The 22,132-nt window shown below is 40.9% G+C and overlaps 1 protein-coding gene across 5 annotated transcripts in view; it reads right to left on the reverse strand.

Annotated features, from left to right (window-relative positions):
- Nucleotides 1-3,629: 3,629 nt before the first annotated feature.
- The window catches only part of LOC124272564, a 71,451-nt gene continuing 52,948 nt past the window's right edge, over nt 3,630-22,132 (reverse strand). The window contains exons 1-5 of one of the 5 annotated variants that reach the window (XM_046707773.1): nt 14,061-14,174; nt 13,309-13,388; nt 9,647-9,739; nt 7,001-7,093; nt 3,630-3,889 (exon numbers count right to left, since the gene is read on the reverse strand). In XM_046707773.1, coding sequence (XP_046563729.1) covers nt 3,699-3,889; nt 7,001-7,093; nt 9,647-9,739; nt 13,309-13,372 — 441 coding nt within the window. In that variant the 5' untranslated portion in view covers nt 13,373-13,388; nt 14,061-14,174 and the 3' untranslated portion in view covers nt 3,630-3,698. Of the gene's footprint in view, nt 3,890-7,000; nt 7,094-9,646; nt 9,740-13,308; nt 13,389-14,060; nt 14,175-22,132 lie in introns of those variants that run through there. The other 4 variants (XR_006897351.1, XM_046707774.1, XR_006897353.1 and 1 more) reach the window with 4 other exon arrangements.

Here is a 22,132-nt window from a genome sequence, read left to right on the forward strand (position 1 = left end):
TCATCACTATTACACAAGAGTACATAGACACATGCTTATGGTTCCGTCTAAATCCTACAATGGGGTTATCTCATTATGTAAAAGGTTTTGTCGTTTTAATTCTAATAATGACATTATTCACATTTAAAAACTATGCAGAATGGAAATTTGCATACGGCAAGAAAAGCTCATAATCTCATAATCTTGGAAGGGCGGTGGGATAGCCTAGTGGTTAAAACGTTCGTTCCTCACACCGAAGACCCGGGTTCCATTCCCAACACGGGTACAATGTGTGAAGCCCATTTCTGGTGTCCTCCGCCGTGATATTGTTGCAATATTGCTAAAAGCGGCGTAAAACTCACTCACTCACTCATGATTTTGGAAGTGTCCATTGTGTAAAGTTAAAAGACATCGTTTCAAACACATATTGAAAATAAAACATTTTCGCCAGGTTTGCAAACATATCTAGTGCGCTGAAAATCCTGATAGTGTAATATAAGTAAAAAAATAGTTCGACACCTCCTGTCAGGAAAAAAGTGTGTGTTTTGCAACGGTCGCTGAAACTAAACCACTCACAAACATTCCAGGTGTCACTGAAATTCTTCCCGACCCTTGCGTATAGCAATCCTCAACAAAGGAGTTGGTGTTGATCAGCCATTAAAGCACACAATTGTTAGATCCACTGTTCACATATGTGAAATGTCAGATTGCAATCTCAGGAAATAGTCCATTCCCTACAGCGCTGTTTCGTTTAATAGACCAAAATGTCATTTGAATTCGTCTATATCAAACATTACGACTGACATGCCATGTATACTGTTGTCCTGTGCTATTGGTTTACAGTAAAGCACTGTATTCCTTTGGACCACGTATCACGAACATCTGGTGCCAAAGTACAATCTCATCATTAAAGAATTGTGAGAATGAGCAACTCAATGAGCTGTGATGACCTGGAGCTGGTGATCTAGAACGTCAACGACGACGAGGCATTGATTAAGCTCTTGAAGGGTTGTGAAAACAAACTGACAGACTGGTAAAGTTTGTTGGCTTTGACTAGTCGGTGTGTGTGTGTGTGTGTGTGTGTGTGTGTGTGTGCGCGTGCGTGTGAGAGAGACAGAGACAGAGACAGAGAGAGTATTCACTCACTCCCATTCCATTTTAAGTTGTTCCACAAAATGAATTAGTGTTTGTGTTGTTTCACGTTGCGCTAATTCCAGCTATATTATGCCTGTCTGCATAATCGAGTTGCTATTATTTTTCTATTATTGTATTTGTTTTTATGCTGCACTCGGCAATATTTCTGCTATATGGTTGCGGTCTGTATATAAGTAAATAATTGAGTCCAGACTAAACATTCCAGTGACTTGACATCAGCATAAATCTGCACAATTCGGATACGATGACAGGTATGGCAAGGAAGTCAAAACAGATAATCCAGTGATCAACATCATGACCATCGATCTACGCAATTGGGATACGATGATATGTCTCAACCCAGTCAGCGGGCCTCGATCTCGTTATTCGCCTCTTAAGACAAACGCGGGTTGTTGTAAACCTGGGCCCAGATTTTCGAAGCTCTCTTAGCGCTAAGATAGTCGTAAGTGCCATACCTTAACATTAACTTACGACTATCTTAGCGCTAAGAGAGCTTCGAAAATCTAGGCCCTGATTTTCACTGTTAATTTTTGTAGGAAGAAAGTATGTGTCACGAAGGTGTCCTTACGCAAGCCCTCGCCCAAGTCTCACGACTTGATCTGTTTCTCGCTCTTTGCGACAAGCATTGGTAGCTGTGGGGCAATTTCTTGCCGCAAATATGACGTTGTAAGTCGTCCGTCGTGGACGTTGACGTTGACGTTGACGGTTCTTTTAATATTTCGACTTTTCAGCGTTGTACAAGGCAATTACATTGGTTACCAGTGTATAGTTTCCTGATGGACCAAATGCTTCAACATTTGTGGGTAGCATGGCCGCTTCTTATCACTAAATTTGTTCAAGAAATCCTGTCGGAAACTCGGAGGTGGTCAGTGGCCATATTTAATACTATTTCATTTTTCTACCCAGAAACTTCCAACCAACGAATATGTATTGTTGATAGCTGTTTGTTTGATGAATGTTAATAGCACAAATATGTGATTAGCATAACGTTTCTTTACGTTAATGCCTTTTTAAATTTATAGTGTTGACTACATATCCAGGTGATCTACGATGTCAATGTATTGTATAAACCAATGACGTTGAAAAATAACACCCATAGACCCACTTTACAGACGGATCCAAGGATAGTGGCAAAGTTACCAGTGCCAGTAAACTATGAATAGATGTATGCACATTATTATTTGCTAAATGTAACTTTGGGCTTTCCGCCCGTGTTCTAAATGGTAAATAGATGATATTGTGATGTTAAAATGTGTACATGTACATGAAAACTTGCATTTGAATGTAACTTTGTGTAATTACAGATTTGTGTATATGTGTAAACTTGGTCTCGTCGTTTAATTTTCACTCACTCACTCACTCACTCACTCACTCACTCACTCACTCACTCACTCACTCACTCACTCACTCCACTCACTCACTCACTCACTCACTCACTCACTCACTCACATACATTCTAGCTGCCACTACCGATATGTGAACTACCGATGAAAAATACACCCGTGAAGATCCGGGTTAGAATTGATCTTCAGCAACCCATGCTTGTTGCAAAAGGCGACTAACGGGATCGGGTGGTCAGACCTGCTGACTTTGTTCACACATATCATTGTATCCCAATCGCGTAGATCGATGCTCATGCTGTTGATCACTGGATTGTCTGGTCCAGACTTGATTATTTACAGACCGCCACATATAGCTGGAATATTGCTGAGAGCGGCGTTAAACCAACCATCCAACCAAACCTTTATGTTAAGGCTCAAAGTAGCTACAGGGCTATCGGGAAAAGCACAATGAAATGTGTTGGAAATTTGGTGGATATCTAACGGAGGAAAGGAGTTACTGTAAATTTAACATATGGTTCATCGTGACTGATGACAGTGACCTTTGACTTTCTCCAAGACGACAGACAAGGCACCACGTATCGCCACATTCTTTTATGGTTCTATTGGCAGTTATTAAACACCACGTGTAAATTGGCACCAATAATGGTTGGTATTATTACCATTTTGGCGTGAGTGAGTATCTTTTTACGCTGTTGTTAGTGAGTGAGTTTGGTTTTACGCCGCTTTTAGCATTATTCCAGGAATATTACGGCGGGGGACCCAAGAAATGGTCTTCACACCTGTTGTTAGTAATGCGATGAGAGAGTGAGCAATGCTTTTTATGCCGCTTTATCACGATAGTGGACATCAGAAATGGCCTTGATATACTCTACATCTGTGGGACTAGTCTTCCCATCCAAAGGTCCCTTAAAAAGCGGACATAAACTACATTTGCACCAGCCTGTATTCAGAATTGGTCTCCAGGCACCTATGTTGGTCGGAAGAGGCAAGGATTCGCATAGTTATTTGGTTGAGTGCATGTTTTCCTGCGTCGATGGCTGCTCATAATATCAGCCACTGGTTTGACTCGTCCAAACTTGTTCATTTAAAGGTCGTCGTTTTACAACTGTACCATCTTTCAGTGTGGTGTTAAACAATATACAAAACCAAAAAGCACCCAAATGTTTTTATGACATACGTAAGGTATACATTATCAGATACCGACGAGATACACATTTTATTTCAGCCAAGTATGGTACCTGTGTCTGTCAGTTGATGCGCATATGGGCCAATGATAGGATCTATGGCTCCAAAAAGCTTCTGTAAAGAGCTGCGAGGGTCAGGGCAGCCGCCACCACCACAGTTAGGCACCACGTTATATGAAGGAATACGGCAATTGGTGAAACCACAGGGACGATTCTTCAGTAAGTCTTCTATGTCAGTTTTTGTGGTTAAAAGAAAATGAAACACAGTGGAAGATTTGGTAGACATCTAACAGAGGAATGGAGTTACTGTGAAATTAACATACGGTTCTAGTGAGTCTGACGACATAGTCCATTTGCTTTCTCCAAAGCGGCTGACAAGAAACCACGTGTCAGCTTGTCCTTGTACGTTGCTATTGGCATGAATGAGTATATTTTTACGCCGCTTTTAGCAACCTGATGCCTGTGTGAGTAAGGAGGTTTTACAAGTATGCCAGTAGTATAACGCTTGGGGACTTCAGAAATGGCCCCTACTCACTGCACCCTATGGGTGTCTCTGAAGCTAACAAAACGTTTCCCTGCACAACGAAGAGCAAACTATATTTGCAACACCTCATATATAAAATTCAGAAACCTATTTTGGCAGAAGAGCGAGTGAGTTAAAAGTTAGATTCACATCGGCAGTATTTCGTCTATACCGTAACGACAGACGTTTTGCATACGCAGTATATACATGTTGTTATTAATAAATCCAGTCATCAAAGGCCTGTAAAATAACTAGACTATTACAGATGTTTTAAAACTAGTATGTAACCATAAACATATCATCATATGTAACAGGGGCGGTGGGGTAGCCTAGTGGTTAAAGCGTTGGCTCGTCACGCCGAAGACCCGGGTTCGAATCCCCACATGGGTACAATGTGTGAAGCCCATTTCTGGTGTCCCCCGCCGTGATATTGCTGGAATATTGCTAAAAGCGGCGTAAAACCAAACTCAGTCAGTCAGTCAGTCATATGTAACAGTACAATATCAAAACAGGCTACAGATCACCAGCAGCCAAAGGGAAATCACCATACTAGGGACCATGGGAACTTACAGTACCTTTGCTACGTGCATGGATCCCAGCAGGATTTACATCATCTCACTATCAACTGGTCATTACCAGCCAATTTTTACCACATTTAATACAAGAAGAATTATGCGATTTTAACCCTGGCAATGAGAAACATACTTTGAATGACGTTATCTTACGTACCATCTCAGGAGGATTTGGCAGAAGAGGTGATCTGAGGGTTTGTACTACCACAATGGAAGAGTTGGTTGACCATTACTTAGTGTTGCGTTAAACAATTTGAAGTACGTGTTTTACGTTTATATATACTGAGTCAAAATAGAAACTTCACAAAATGTAATTTGAAAAATAATGAATAATCTTTCTCTGATGATACATCTATGTATCCGAAATGGGATCCCTATCTTTCAACTCTAGAAAAACGTTAGCAAAACCCACTCAAACCCATCCATTCGTCGTGCAAATGACGTTAGTGCCAAATCAGGTTTTGCACGTGCAGTCGATCACGTGATCTTCGCATCGAAGTTTTCTTCATATGCACGTGTTTGCATTGGCCTCAAGAATTGAAAAAACACTTTTAAACCACAGTTCTAACGGTACTTGAAATGCCACGATTGTCAAATGTGCAACGTGAACGTGCCGTTGGCATGTTGCAAGCGGGAAGATCAGTTATTGACGTCGCAAGAGCAATGGGATGCAGCCGTTGTACAGTGTATGACTTGCGAGGTCGTCTACAACAAACTGGCACCACTTCTGAACGCCGAAGGTCGGGTCGTCCACGTGTGACGTCACGTGCAGAAGACCGTCAAATCGTCCTACGTCACCTACGTGACAGATTTCTGCCGGCTACACGAACCAGGGCTGAGATGTTTAGAGGTCGACTGTCCTCACAGACCATTCGAAATCGGTTGTGGGCTGCCAATCTCATTTCTCGACGTCCATATCTTTGGCCAATATTGACGCCGTTTCATTAACGTCAACGTCTGCTGTGGGCCCAACGTCACCTCCGATGGACCCAGAGAGACTGGAATCGAGTCGTCTTTAGCGATGAATCCAGGTTTACCCTCAGATTCGCGGACGTCAGGCATAGAGTCTGGAGACGACGTCGTGAACGGTATGCCCAATGTTGTGTACAGGAATTTGACAGATTCGGGGGCGGAAGTTGCATGGTGTGGGGTGCTTTCTGTGGGAACAACCGTTCCCGACTTCTGGTCATCCGTGGAAACCTCACAGCTGCTGCTTACCGCGACCAGGTGTTCACCCCTGAACTCGTTCCTTTCATGGCGGCTCATGGCCCAGGTCTACAGTTCCAGCATGATATTGCTCGGCCGCATACCGCGATGTTGACACGAAATTTCCTTCAAAACGCTGGAATCAACGTCATGGACTGGCCATCGAGGTCCCCTGACCTTAATCCAATAGAGCACGTTTTGGGATGCACTTGGGAGAAGGCTTCGTGGTCTTAGGAACCAACCTCAGAATTTGCAGGAACTTGGCGCTGCCTTGCAAGAGCAATGGCGCAGAATCCCCAAGCACGTGTTCACAAGCATCAGGCAGTCGATGAGGAAACGGTGTTTGGCAGTGGTGAATGCGCGGGGCGGCCATACACGATATCGAACTGAGAAATTTCGCATTTTTATTCTTGTGACCTGACATTCTGTATACCCATGTTTTGGAACGGCGGTGTAGCCTAATGGAACTGATTATGGCACTGTCAGTGTATCGAGTACATCACCCAGATCTCAGCAATGAAATAATAACAATTTAACCATCTTACCATCTCTTGTTCTTTTATAGTGCCCTGAAGAAAGACTGTGAAGTTTCTTTTTTGACTCAGTATATGGAAAGTTTGGTTATAGTAGTAGAAAGGATTTGCTGTAAATGTAACACATGAACTTTTTGAGAGTTAGTGAAAGTCACCACACCTCGACGGTTTGGACCTTTGGAAAGTTTGGTTATAGTAGTAGAAAGGATTTGCTGTAAATGTAACACATGAACTTTTTGAGAGTTAGTGAAAGTCATCACACCTCGACGGTTTGGACCTTTGTTCACACTATCAACCACTTGTGTGACTGGTCCAAACTTGGTCATTCACAGGCCATGATCATACTAGCAGGATTTACCGAGTGTGGCGTTTAACAATAACGAAAACGATAAAAACCAGATGTTTTTCATGACATATGTAAGGTTTACAGTCTCAGATATGTACCCACGAGATCGCACTTCAGCCGAGTATGTGTTTTCGTTTGTAATGAATGGAAGAATGATACCTGGTCTAATAGAAGCAAGAACGTCTGAAAGAATGCTGCCACCCCCCGTAGGCACATGCTTCAGCAGTTCTAGAAACGAAGTGGCCGCTTGTACTGTGGAATGAAAAACATTGGAAGGTTTGGGCGACATATAATAGCGGAAAGGTGTACAATGGATATAATTACTGAAAGTTCGTGGAGAATCTCAAGATCTTGACCTTTCGCTTTCTCTCACTCTTCAACGTTGCAATGAACAAACCTCATGTTACGATATTCTTGTACAGCACTGAAGTATGTTTCTACACCACTGTCATCTGGGGAAGTTTTGCATGCGCAGTATATACATGTAGTTATTAATAAATCCAGTCATCAAAGGACTTTAAAATAACTAGACTATCACAGATGTTTTAAAACTAGTATGTAACCATAAAAATATCACCATATGTAACAGTACAATATCAAAACAGGCTACAGATCACCAGCAGCCAAAGGGAAATCACCATACTAGTTCCTATGAGAACTTACAGTACCTTTGCTACGTGCATGGATCCCAGCAGGATTTACATCATCTCACTATCAACTGGTCATTACCAGCCAATTTTTACCACATTTAATACAAGAAGAATTATGCGATTTTAACCCTGGCAATGAGAAACATACTTTGAATGACGTTATCTTACGTACCATCTCAGGAGGATTTGGCAGAAGAGGTGATCTGAGGGTTTGTACTACCACAATGGAAGAGTTGGTTGACCATTACTTAGTGTTGCGTTAAACAATTTGAAGTACGTGTTTTACGTTTATATCTACTGAGTCAAAAAAGAAACTTCACAAAATGTAATTTGAAAAATAATGAATAATCTTTTCTCTGATGATACATCTATGTATCCGAAATGGGATCCCTATCTTTCAACTCTAGAAAACGTTAGCAAAACCCACTCAAACCCATCCATTCGTCGTGCAAATGACGTTAGTGCCAAATCAGGTTTTGCACGTGCAGTCGATCACGTGATCTTCGCATCGAAGTTTTCTTCATATGCACGTGTTTGCATTGGCCTCAAGAATTGAAAAAACACTTTTAAACCACAGTTCTAACGGTACTTGAAATGCCACGATTGTCAAATGTGCAACGTGAACGTGCCGTTGGCATGTTGCAAGCGGGAAGATCAGTTATTGACGTCGCAAGAGCAATGGGATGCAGCCGTTGTATTGTGTATGACTTGCGAGGTCGTCTACAACAAACTGGCACCACTTCTGATCGCCGAAGGTCGGGTCGTCCACGTGTGACGTCACGTGCAGAAGACCGTCAATCGTCCTACGTCACCTACGTGACAGATTTCTGCCGGCTACACGAACCAGGGCTGAGATGTTTAGAGGTCGACTGTCCTCACAGACCATTCGAAATCGGTTGTGGGCTGCCAATCTCATTCTCGACGTCCATATCTTTGGCCAATATTGACGCCGTTTCATTAACGTCAACGTCTGCTGTGGGCCCAACGTCACCTCCGATGGACCCAGAGAGACTGGAATCGAGTCGTCTTTAGCGATGAATCCAGGTTTACCCTCAGATTCGCGGACGTCAGGCATAGAGTCTGGAGACGACGTCGTGAACGGTATGCCCAATGTTTGTGTACAGGAATTTGACAGATTCGGGGGCGGAAGTTGCATGGTGTGGGTGCTTTCTGTGGGGAACAACCGTTCCCGACTTCTGGTCATCCGTGGAAACCTCACAGCTGCTGCTTACCGCGACCAGGTGTTCACCCCTGAACTCGTTCCTTTCATGGCGGCTCATGGCCCAGGTCTACAGTTCCAGCATGATATTGCTCGGCCGCATACCGCGATGTTGACACGAAATTTCCTTCAAAACGCTGGAATCAACGTCATGGACTGGCCATCGAGGTCCCCTGACCTTAATCCAATAGAGCACGTTTGGGATGCACTTGGGAGAAGGCTTCGTGGTCTTAGGAACCAACCTCAGAATTTGCAGGAACTTGGCGCTGCCTTGCAAGAGCAATGGCGCAGAATCCCCAAGCACGTGTTCACAAGCATCAGGCAGTCGATGAGGAAACGGTGTTTGGCAGTGGTGAAAGCGCGGGGCGGCCATACACGATATCGAACTGAGAAATTTCGCATATTTATTCTTGTGACTTGACATTCTGTATACCCATGTTTTGGAACGGCGGTGTAGCCTAATGGAACTGATTATGGCACTGTCAGTGTATCGAGTACATCACCCAGATCTCAGCAATGAAATAATAACAATTTAACCATCTTACCATCTCTTGTTCTTTTATAGTGCCCTGAAGAAAGACTGTGAAGTTTCTTTTTTGACTCAGCATATGGAAAGTTTGGTTATAGTAGTAGAAAGGATTTGCTGTAAATGTAACACATGAACTTTTTGAGAGTTAGTGAAAGTCATCACACCTCGACGGTTTGGACCTTTGTTCACACTATCAACCACTTGTGTGACTGGTCCAAACTTGATCATTCACAGGCCATGATCATACTAGCAGTATTTACCGAGTGTGGCGTTTAACAATAACGAAAACGATAAAAACCAGATGTTTTTCATGACATAAGTAAGGTTTACAGTCTCAGATATGTACCCACGAGATCGCACTTCAGCCGAGTATGTGTTTTCGTTTGTAATGAATGGAAGAATGATACCTGGTCTAATAGAAGGAAGAACATCTGAAAGAATGCTGCCACCCCCCGTAGGCACATGTTTCAGCAGTTCTAGAAACGAAGTGGCGGCTTGTACTGTGGAATGAAAAACATTGGAAGGTTTGGGCGACATATAATAGCGGAAAGGTGTACAATGGATATAATTACTGAAAGTTCGTGGAGAATCTCAAGATCTTGACCTTTCGCTTTCTCTCACTCTTCAACGTTGCAATGAACAAACCTCATGTTACGATATTCTTGTACAGCACTGAAGTATGTTTCTACACCACTGTCATCTGGGGAAGCAAGAGGTTGGGTTCACACAATGTATCCAAGTTAGGAATCGAAATCTGGTTTTCGGTGTGTGGAGCGAACAAATTTACTACCCCCCACCGCCTGAAATTGTTTACTATACTCCGTTTGGCTCAAAATCGGACCGATGAACTGCAATCTAACTCGAAAACTAATATATATATATAATACTCAATGAAACACTGATCATAATCAAAACATCAGACCAACTCTGTGATTTCTTTGCAGAATTTATAATATATTGTTTAACAAAAACTATCATTAAAATTTTGACACAGTTCATTATTTGTTACGAGGGAGGAGTGCAAAGAGAGGAACAGCCAGGTGTACGTGAAGCACGCACACAAGTCATTGATTCATTTACCTGTGATGTGCCGGCTCCATCCTTTCTCGCACACCTGGCTGTTCCTATCTTTACACTCCTCCCTCGTAACAAATAGTGAACTGTGTCAAAATTTGAATGATATACTCACACGCAAAAGAAACGCAGGTCGAGTATAAAGTATACATGTATGTAATTTTCAACATTAAATACAAGAAATACCAACAGAGGCCGATGGGCAAAACTTTTAGTGATGACATTTCATTGGCTGCAAAGACTGATGACATCATTTAGTATTCGAAACTAGAATTCAGAACACAGGTTCTGGTCAAGAGCCAATATGTCAGTCAATACCGTGTGTGACCACCATTAGAAGTGATCACGGCCACACATCGCCTGTACATTGAGTGGATCAGACGATTTGTAAAGGCCATAGGGATCCTTCTGCACACATCCAGAACAGCTGTGTGAGATTCATCGGCACTTGTAGGGACTGGTCGCACATTATGCAGACGCCTTTTAACCTCATCCAATAAGTGTTCGATAGGGTTCAGATCAGGACTGAGAGTGAGTGAGTGAGTTTAGAAATGGGCTTCACATGTTGTACCCATGGGGGAATCGAACCCGGGTCTTCGGCGTGACGAACGAACGCTTTAACCACTACGCTACCCCACCGCCCCGACAGGTCTGAGAGCTGGCCAGGGCATAATATGGATGTTGTGTTGTTGGAGAAAGGTCATCATAGCTTTTGCAACATGGGGACGAGCGTCATCCTGCTGGAAAATGTGTTGACGATGTTGTGCGAAAAATGGAACAACATGTGGTCTGATCACTTGGTTGATATAACGTTGAGCAGTGACGCCATGTCCCCGACTTTCACCAACATTCTGGAAGCACATTGGTCCAAGTCTCGCATTAAGTCCAATCCCTGCCCAGATCATGACGCTAGTCCATCCCATGCATCCCCTTCAAAAACGTTTTCATCAGAGAAACGATCACCTCGACGCCGCCAAATTCGGACTCTTCCATCTGCATGGGACACACAAAACGACTCTCATTCGAGAAGATGACATGTCTCCACTCACAATGACGCCAATTGTGATGATCTTGTGCCCACCGAAGTCGTGCTTGTCGATGCCTTGGTTGGAGAACGGATCGACGTGCTAGTCGGTGACATCTGAGATTGTTGAAACGGAGCCGTCGGATCACAGTGTCCCAGCTAATGCGTCGATTATGTGTTCCTATGGTGTCTCGAGCAGTCTGACTTGCAGTCAAGAACGGATCTCGCTGGTGTTGACGGGTAATGTGCCTTGCTTGTCGAGGGGTGGTGACCCTAGGACGACCGCTCTGAGGGAGGTCATCTCTTGTCTGTGTTGTGTTGTATCTATGCTGTAGTTCGTGGTTATGTTTACGTTGAAATGACGCGCAACATCTTCCAAACGTCTGATAGCCTGGGTTCTTGCAATGTGAGTTAAGCGTGGCATTTTTTTAACAAGGAGTGACAGGCCCAATTTTTGTGGACTGTCTTATACCCACTAAAGGTGGTGACAATCCGTGCATATTCGATTTCACGATAAATGTGTGCATGATACCCACATGTTCATTGGTATGGTGCGTTTTGGTTATTCCTTCTTTTTGTGTGTTTTTCTCGAAACTTCCTAAACGCAACAAACATTATTGATAACACCATCAGGCTTAACTATATTTCATATACTGAGATCAATTTAGGGTTCCGAGTTTGTTTCTTGTTCGGATAAAACACTTGCGTTTCTTATGCGTGTGAGTATAGTTTGTCAACAACATTTTTTAGTTTTAGAACATAAATTCTGCAAAATCCTCACAGAGTTGGTCTCATGTTTTAATTATGATCAGTGTTTCATTTAGAATTATATGCATATTAGTTTTCGAGTTAAATTGCAATTCATCGGTCCAATTTTGAGCCAAACGGACTATAGGCTATCCACACCGCTCTCAACATCTTGGAAATTGGTTGGGTTTTGATATATAATATATTTTTACAACCAGTTTCTTTTAGCTTTCAATCTTTTGAGATTCTAACACCCTACAAGCAAATGAGTTTTAAATGTAAAAATAAACAATAACTGCTAATGCATGTTAGATTTTACCATTAAGACAAATTATATTTTAAAACATATTTTAGATTTGTTTGAAATATAAACGACAAAGCCCATTTCACATCCTTAAGAAATTTGTTCTGAAAGAGCATGCTGGACTGTATCTTGTGAGTGAGTGATTGAGTTTAAGTTTACGCCGCACTCAGCAATATTCCAGCTATATGGCGGCGGTCTGTAAATAATCGAGTCTAACCAGACATTCCAGTGATCAACAGCATGAGTATAGATCTGCGCAATTGGGAACCGAAGACATGTGTCAACCAAGTCAGCGAGCCTGACCACCCGATCCGGTTAGTCGCCTCTTACGACAAGCATGAGTTACTGAAGGCCAATTCTATCCCGGACCTTTACGGGTCTTATCAGATTTGAATAGGAACACCAAAAGCTGTTGACAGTTGCTAGACATGAAGGGAAAGTTGAAATCATCAATTTCGTCATACAGTCAATAATTTCATGTCAATTTGAATGTTTATGCATGTAGATCTAAATATGGAACTCATCAGGCTGTCTGTTTTTTCTCAGTCGAAAGAAATTGGCATTTGAACGATAATCGATTATCGATATACCTGAAGCTTAAGGTAAACTTCTTGGCCGAATGCCTTTCTTTCATACTGCCAACTAGAGCAAAAATTCTGACTCGTATGCATTACGAAACACATCCACGGATATGGTAGCACAACTGGTGCCCGTGGGATTGCCTTCTTATTGTCTAAGATTTGACAAAAATATCCTGATACTTTGAAGACAGGTTCGTACATATGTCTGTGTTTACCATCGATCAACCAATGAAATGTTTTCTGAGTCATGTGGGATAATTGTGCACAACGCTTTTTTTTAAAAAGATGGTAAAAATTTAAGCAAATCCTTCGAGTTGACAGTAATTTAGGCTTAATTACCTGGTACTGGCGCTGCATGGGTGACACATACCAGCGTGACGAACACAGCCAACTTCAGAATCATTGTTGATGCTGAAACACTAGATCAGATCCACCCTTCATCATTATTATATCTCCATTATATTACGTTCGTTCGTTTTGTTTGTTTGGGCATTTTGGTGTTCAGCAACCCTTGCTTGTCGTAAGAGGAGACAAACAGGGTCAGTTGTCATCATAGCCAAATTGCGTAGGTCGATGCTTATGGGTGTCATTCACTGGATTGTCTGGTCCAGGCTCGATTGTTAACAGACCGCCGTCATATAGATGTAATATTTTGAGTGCGACAAAACAAATATATCTGAACAATGATAGCCACCCTCGAATTTGTGGGACTTAAACCCATCGTTTAATTCTTGTGAAATGCTACGTACCAGAAACGACTTTTTTGATTCAAATTTGTTCTCTGAAAATGAAATCTCTTAGGCATTTTGATTGGACTTGCTCCCCAAGGGATTAAGGGCCTTTCATACGTTAAACGCAAAGAAACAAACAAAATCTTAGGACAATCTCAGCGGGGAACATCTAAATGCACATTCGCGTCAAATAGCTCGAAATGTTTCTGAGTGAGGCATCAAACCATATTCACACCGAGGAAGCTTCAAACTGAGAACTTAATAACGAATTAATATTTCTCTTCATATGACCACGATATGAATGAAATAAAATGCTTTGACATTGATATCTAGTTTGGTTTATGAACAATGGCAACTTACATGTATCTTACTCCTGTGTTGCTGTGTGAAGATACTGACAATACTGAACTGTGTCTTCCTTATATAACACCCGCATATATTTCAGTCAAGGTCTTTCAGTTTACCTTTACAAAATGATGAAATAGTGTCACCGTGACCATGCATGACGGAGGGCATATGTCAGTTATTATTAGCCTTTCAAGACTTTATCAATTTATGTTTTATATAACTTGTAATCTTTTACAACATCTGCTGGCTTTCTTCACAGTGAATGCAGTCAGAATGGGACCTTGCAACCTGGGCTAGATTCGACCGGCAGCGGCATTCCACGGGTCTAAAACCTATTGCAACATCTACAAATCATTTCCTCGACAGTAAGCAGGCACTTTCTCCAAAACCACCGGCAATCATACTCACTTGTCGGCCATAGACGGCCTTGACATTCCTGTGGTGATTGTTCAGGGCATCTTAACTGGTGTGGGCTACAGGGATCATATTCTTCGACCTGTGGCAATTCCTTTTCTGCAACGTCATGGCCCTGGGTTAACATTCCAACAGGACAATGCCCGCCCTCATACGGCAAGGGTTGCTGTGGATTTCTTGCAACACCACAACGTTGACTTACTGCCTTGGCCTGCAAATTCACCGGATCTCTCCCCGATGGAGCATGTTTGGGACGCCGTCTTCCTCATCCGCCAGATAACGTCCTTGACCTTGCAACAGAACTTGAGAGAATCTGGCGTTACATCCCACAAGCCTTCCTTGCACGTTTGATAGGCTCTATGCGTCGTCGATGCAGGGCTGTTCTCAATGCCGATGGTGGACATACCCGTTATTGAGCTTGTGACATGGTCGTTTGACCCCTGTCCCGCTTGTGGATTCGTGACGTCATTCTGATTGACTTTTCAATTGAAATTCTCCCGACTTGCTATGGTATCATGATCCCTCCATTAAAGTTTATATGTACCTTTGACATTGTTATCGTACTTATCAACTGGGATGATATTTTGACAATGCACAGTTTCTTTATGTGGCTAGTATATGTTTATAGGATTCTCAGAAAAGGTAACTTGCATTTATGCGTTTGGTCAAGATTCGATTATTTACAAGCCATGTGATGAAGGTTTGGTGAGAAGTGCATTCAATCAGTCAGTACTAACAAATGATTTGATAGCACTAAAAAGACTAGTATGCAAATTATACATTATTCAAAACACCCGGGTCATCAATTTGTGCCGTTTCTGGTTCACTACCTGGCGTGCTCATTACTTGTTTCGTCTCATCACTGTCACTGATATCATTTATTTCACTGCATTAGATCGTTTCGATCCTGTTCAAAGTTACATCAAAGTTGCCTCTTTTCGTTTTTGTTGCTTTTATTTTCTATGATCCATCCGATACCAAAAGCTCCTATCATCGGCTAGTGACGAACTATCTCGTACAAGTGGGGACCACCCAAACCCAAAGGTAATCGCATCCTACAAGGGATTCTATGAACCATGGTGTGTGTTAGGTAAGAAATATGATTATAACACTTCCATTTCCATTCTCTTTCCACCGTTACCATGAAATCCTGTCTATCCAACTAGATAATTGGCATGACGGGAGAGAGAGAGAGAGAGAGAGAGAGAGAGAGAGAGAGAGAGAGAGAGAGAGAGAGTGTAATTATATATTTTTAATAATAAGCTGACAACTGACTATCTACCTCATTAGTCAATGTTTTCAGTTTCATAGGCTCGCTGAGCAATCTCAAGTCTATGATTGGAAAACACGTGAGAATAAAACAAACAAACAAACCAAATCTTCTTCAGGTCCTCCAGGTCAAGTGGGCTGGTGAATACTGGATCCTCCAAACCTTTTCCACTGTTTCACCTCTCCAATGTAAATTCCTCTGACATCCTCAACAGCTTACACCTAACAATCCATCTGTTAGGCAGACAATATAACAATATATATGTTAGGCATCATCATGCACATTTTCATCGTTTAGAGTTACCTCCCCTGGTGGTTTAGAGAAATATATTGTCTTCATCATTCGATCCGTGGTGTGACGATATTGCCAGACTGGAGAAACTTTGTCATCTCTTTACTATGGCATTATATTTTGTTCAAATCAATGGTATTTACCCTATTTCCTATTTAACACGAAAAAGAATATGGCATTAACTCAAATACACTGTTGTAATCAAATTTGGTCAAACTCTTATTGACCTCTATATTATGTTGTTGTGGTGATGATAGTAACATTGGTGAATATACGTTCGACGTGTGACGATCTGGACTAGAATGGGTCTTCAACAAAACATGTTGTAAAAGGCAGCTAACAGGATTTGGAGGTTAGGCTCGCTGACTTGAAGATCAATCTATATATTTAACACTCCGAAAACAGAACTGGTCCCCAGAAACCTTTGTTGGTTAGAAAAGGTGGTTGTAGGTCAGTTTCGTTCCCATGATATCACTCACTCACTGTTTCGACTTGTTCAAACTTGATGATTTACAGACAGTCGTTTTACAAGTCGACGAGTGTTCAGAGTGGCGTTAATAAAAACAACAACAAAAGTGAGAAATGTGGGTTAATATTATTCGGCACTATTTCAGCCATATCGTGACGAGAACAATAAATTATAATATTGAGATCCATATATTGAGAAATTAAAAGCCCGTTGACGAGGAACAGTAAAACGACTGTTTTATCACAGATATCAAAGTAAAATAAAACTGGTTTGTTGTCATAAAGCAATATTATTAAAGAGAACTCTACAATATAGAGACAGGCTATAAATCGCAAGCACCTGACGGTAGATTACAATACTAAGGGTCATGGGGACCTTTGCTACCTGCATGGATCTGTATTTACACCATCCCTTCAGCTGTTGAAGATTGAACTCCAAATTAGCCAAAGATTTTTAATAACCCTCATATTCTGCGATTAAACAAAGTATAAATAATGGAATGAAATTCGAAATGAAATTGGACTTACTGACATTCTCATGTGGACAATAATTTTACGCTTATTCAACACCATTTGAAAGTATTGCCACTAACAGTCAAGGTTATTTAATCATTCTTTCCAAATAAAATGCTTTCATTAATTACAATACAAAATCAAAATTGATCAGTTAGTTCCATTTTTGGTAAAAAAAACAACAACTAAGAACAAACTTAGGATGAACTTGATTAAAAAGATCACTTCCCGTTTTAACATTGACATATTAGTCCCTTGTAGTGGTAAAATTAATGCAGTCAAGCAGAATATGCTTGACCGAGATTCGTTCATCACAATGGATGCAAACGGAGGATCTTCATCTTTTAATAAGTATTCGTGTGTTTTCCTGCTGTGGCCAATGATGACCACTTCAAATCTGGACTGACAACCCAAGTAGGTGTAACCAATTGCTGGTTTTATTTCATGTAATTTATTGATACCCACTTCTTTTGCATTAGATCACGGATATAAGATCTAATCTCGGATTTGTAATAATAGTATAGAATAAGAAGTGGTGTTACAGATTTGTTGAGTGCTGCCTTAGCGTCAGAATTGACCAGTTGTGTTCCCATATATTCAAACATGGCTGGGTATCCAACAGCAGGGGATGTCGTACTGGCCAATAGCAAGATCATTATTTCTATTAAAAGTGGATGTTTACTGGATTTATTTTTAATAGCCTGCAGGCAAGAGTGGGAGTCCAAAAATATTATATATTGTTGATATTTGGAGTGATTTTAATATATTTTAGAGCTGTTAATATGGCGGCTGCTTCTGCTGTGAGAATTGAGCTATCAGCGGGTAATCTACAAGATATTGTTCTGGATCCAGTGACAGTGGCACAAGCTACTGCGCCACCATCCTTGGATTCATCTGTAATTTTGTAGGAATTATATTTATTTCTTAGCTACATCAATTCTTGTCTACATTGCATTTCATTAGGTTCTGATCTCTACGTAGTGATCAGTTTGAGGTCTACGTGTGCGTCTCACCGATTGCCAAGGAGGCAATGTGAGCAGCTGAAATGAAAGGTTTAACTCTTATTAGGTCTTCAGACGAAAGTCTGGAAGACCTACTGTTATTATCCGTATATTCTTCTTCTTATTTGTACAAATTTTGTGACAGCTCTCCTGACATAACCGCAGGGTCGATTTTCATGACACTTTCAGGGATGATAGCCGGTATGCTGAAATGGATACATAGTGGAAAAAATTCCGAATGCCCGCTTCCGGTAAGGGCAGATAACCCAAAGTGTCAAAATCTTTCAACCTCAATATCTGTAAGCGATAAATGTACCAAATTTTCACTCCATGTAGACAACACCATTCTCCATCGATTCAACACATAGCGGAAGCTGGCCGGCAGGTCAAATGTTTTTTTTTGTCGATTTTCACGTTTTGACGGTGCCTGTGGTCAAAAATCTTCTTCTCCAGAACGGCATATAGTACAATCGTGTTCGATATATCATTTTAAAGCACACACTCCGGACTACTTAAACCCTTCAAGGCATATCGATATCTTAAATAGTTTTGGAGTTATCACCCTTGGAAGTTGGTCAATTTTTCTAAGACGCATTTTGATATGGTTCATAAACATGTCACAGCTCTGAAGGTATTTCATTGTTCAAGGTACCAAAATGTAGACAATTGAATACGAAACACTTTTGCTTCACATTATGGTTTTGTAAAATTCAATAATTACGTCACAAACACAAACTATGCGATTTTTCACATTTCCGCATGTTTTGACGGTGCCTGTGTTTAAAAATCCTCTCCTCCAGAATGGCATATAGTACTATCGTGTTCTATATACCGTTTTAAAGCCCACACTTTGGACTACTGAAACCCTTCAAGGCATGTCGATATCTTGAATAGTGTCGGCGTTACTACCCTTGGAAAGTTGGTCAATTGTGTGAAAAAGGCATTTTTGATAGGGTTCACAGCTCTGCGAAAACACAGTGGACTTCATTTTCCCAGATTTCAAACTGTAGATAATGAAATGGGAAACATTTCTGCTTCACATTATTGTTATGAAAAGGTAAATAATTACGCCACAATTACGCCACAAACAGGGAGGGACATTAGGATTTTTCGCATTTTGTTTGTGGTGAGATAACTGAAGGAAGAGACAGTAAAATCTAGCAACAATCGCCACTTCCTGGTTTTCCAATGCCCAAAGAAATAGTTCCCCTTATAACAGGCCGTAGCTCCTTTGTTCTTGAGTCTACAGTCAAAACAATTATTGTTCTGGAATTGGCAGGATCTAATCTCTCCAGCAGTTTGATTACCAGCCTGACTTTGACATGATCACGCGAACCCTTTCTGCTACATTTTCATGATTGCAGGAATCCAGCACATAAACGCACAATATCTTAAAACACTGAAATGGACGCTCCAGTTTGTGTCCAAAGAAACAGTATAAGTAAGGTGGCCGCGGGAACTGTGCGGGAAGTCTGAACACCGTCAGTATTGCCCAGGAGGCAATCCTAGTTCTTCTTATTATTATACACATCTTGGTGTACAGATACTCATAAAGAGGATTACAAATACAGTCGACAACACGCATAAATGTTTTTATGCCATCTGTAAAGTATACATGATCAGATATGCACCCGCGGCATGACGTTTTTTGTTTCAGCCGAGTATGGCATTAAGAAGAGCCTGTTCCAGGGCAGGATCAACACAACCGCCGTCACCACAGGGATTCACATTCTTTTGGGAGGCTGTGACAGGTCCTACGGTGAAGCACTCGGGAGGATAACAGTGTATTCTTTCCAACAGATTGTTCGGCGGCCGTTTTAGATCATCTGATGAAATACATTGGAAGGTTTGGTGGATGTTAAACAGGACAAAGGTGGTTACTGTGAATTTAACATATGGTTCGTGATGAGTCAGACGATTTAGAACTTTCACTTTCTCCAGTACGGCACACAAGAGACTATGTGTCACTATATCCTTGTATATCGATATTGACAGTTGAAAAGTGAAATGAAATTTAACAACCACATGTACATTTGCACTAATATCGCTTGGTATTTTGCCAATTTAGCAAAGTGAAACGTGAATGAGTAAGGGTTTATGCCGCTTTTAGAGTGAGTGAGTGAGTTAAAATTTAAAGTCACATCGCCAGTATCTCAGCCAAATCGTGACTATAAAAGTTGTAAAATTGTAAATGTATGCATGACATAAAACAAACTCATATACTTACCTGTCTGCGAAGGACAGTAAAATAACCAGTGTATCACAGATTTATACTTAAAACTAGCATATAACCATAAAACACTATTTCTATCTTTAACGGTACAATATCAAAATGGGCTATATATAGCAGCAACTGAAATTTAACAACCACGTGTACATCTGCATTAATATCGCTTGGTATTTTAACCATTTTAAGAAAGTGAAACGTGAATGAGTAAGGTTTTATGCCGCTTTTAGAAATATTCTAGCCGGGGACATCAGAAATGGCCTTTACACACTGTCCTAATCGAATTCAATTCGTAGAACAAACGCTTTAACCACTAGGCTGCCCTGACAAGTTTGGACCTGTTTTTTGTTTTTATCAACTTTTGAAGTCCACTGAGACATGCCTATAGGTGTAGGCCTACCGCCCATGTTCATACAGGTTGCCAGTCAGCATGACAATATATCTATATGGAATGATAATAACTCAACAAGTTATTCTGAAGCAATTTGCGTAATATATATACATGGCCAGATTTCTAAATACATTAACATCTGCTGATGCCCAAAGCATATAATGTTTGTTATGCGTAGGGTATGATATACATTTAGTAGGTGTGTACTTCTCACGCAGTGTTTTATATCGGATACAAACCATCAAAACATGATATTCATCTTCAATGTAGCCTTCAATACATAAAGTGCACACCCTCTTATCTACAGGAATATTAACATGATCTGCCTGTTTCTATTTTGAGTCCAAATAAACTACAACGAAACAGCGCCATGGCCACGCGGAATTTTGCGATTGTTAATCGTTTGATTTATAATTCCGTTCCAAAGGTACCTTTGGCAAAAAGCTATGTAATATCCTTAACCGAACTTTTCTAGCCTGAGAAGCCGAACTTTTGGTATGTTTATCCCACGATGGTGTTTTAGAAAAACTAATATACAAATATTTTTATAATGGCACGCACTCGAGTCATTTTTCTCCATAATTCCATTTTCTCTTCTCGAGGGAATACCCCTATATTTGAAAACAACCACTTTAATCTTGTCCAGATGAACTGTTAACTTGTAATTATTGCAATATGATTCTAAAATGTCTATTCTTTTCTAGAGACCAAAGATTGTGTCAGATATTAAAATAACAATAATATGAACAGCTCAATCATCTCTGTATGAAACTAGATACCAGGTGTACGTGGGTTCAATTTCCTGTGCTAATTCATTGATAAAGATAGAGAACAGATATGGGCTAAAGACGCAAGCCTGTTGTACACCCAAATCACAGTCAAACATATCCAAATACATATTAACATGACACATAACACATGAACGTTCTCGATTGTATACGGCTTGTACTCCGTTTAACACTTATGGAGAAAACCCATTCCTCATCAAAACCATCCATAATTTAGACCTATTCACTAGTTTGAAAGCTTTTGAGAAAACTACAAATAGTTTTCCCCTTTTCTTTGATCCATACCGTTGAATCACTGATTGAGAAATAAATATATTGTCAATGGTAGAGTATCCCTGACGAAATCCGGCCTGTGATTCCATAAGATTTTCATAGGCATTAGTCCACAAAGTACGACGTCTATTCAAAATACACATATATTTTACTAAAGATGCTTAAAATGGTAATTCCTCGGAAATCGTTAGGAGAACGAATACCCCTCTTTTTATGAAAGGGAAAAATGATTTCCACCAACCATTCTTCCTGGAAGTGAGGATCAAATATGACATTGAATACTATTACCAAATCAAAGGAAGTCTGTAATACCTTGTGAGTACCTGTCGATTTGTTACATTTCAAACCCTTAACTGCTTCGTCAACTTCATCTTCAGCAATCTGAGAGTCATGTCATCAAAACATTCGCCTATGTCTAAACCCACACGTTCATCGTGAACTAAGTCAT

The sequence above is a fragment of the Haliotis rubra genome, unplaced genomic scaffold, assembly GCF_003918875.1.
Source record: "Haliotis rubra isolate DU_JTF1 unplaced genomic scaffold, ASM391887v1 Scf1701, whole genome shotgun sequence".
Classification (NCBI taxonomy): Eukaryota; Metazoa; Mollusca; class Gastropoda; order Lepetellida; family Haliotidae; genus Haliotis; species Haliotis rubra.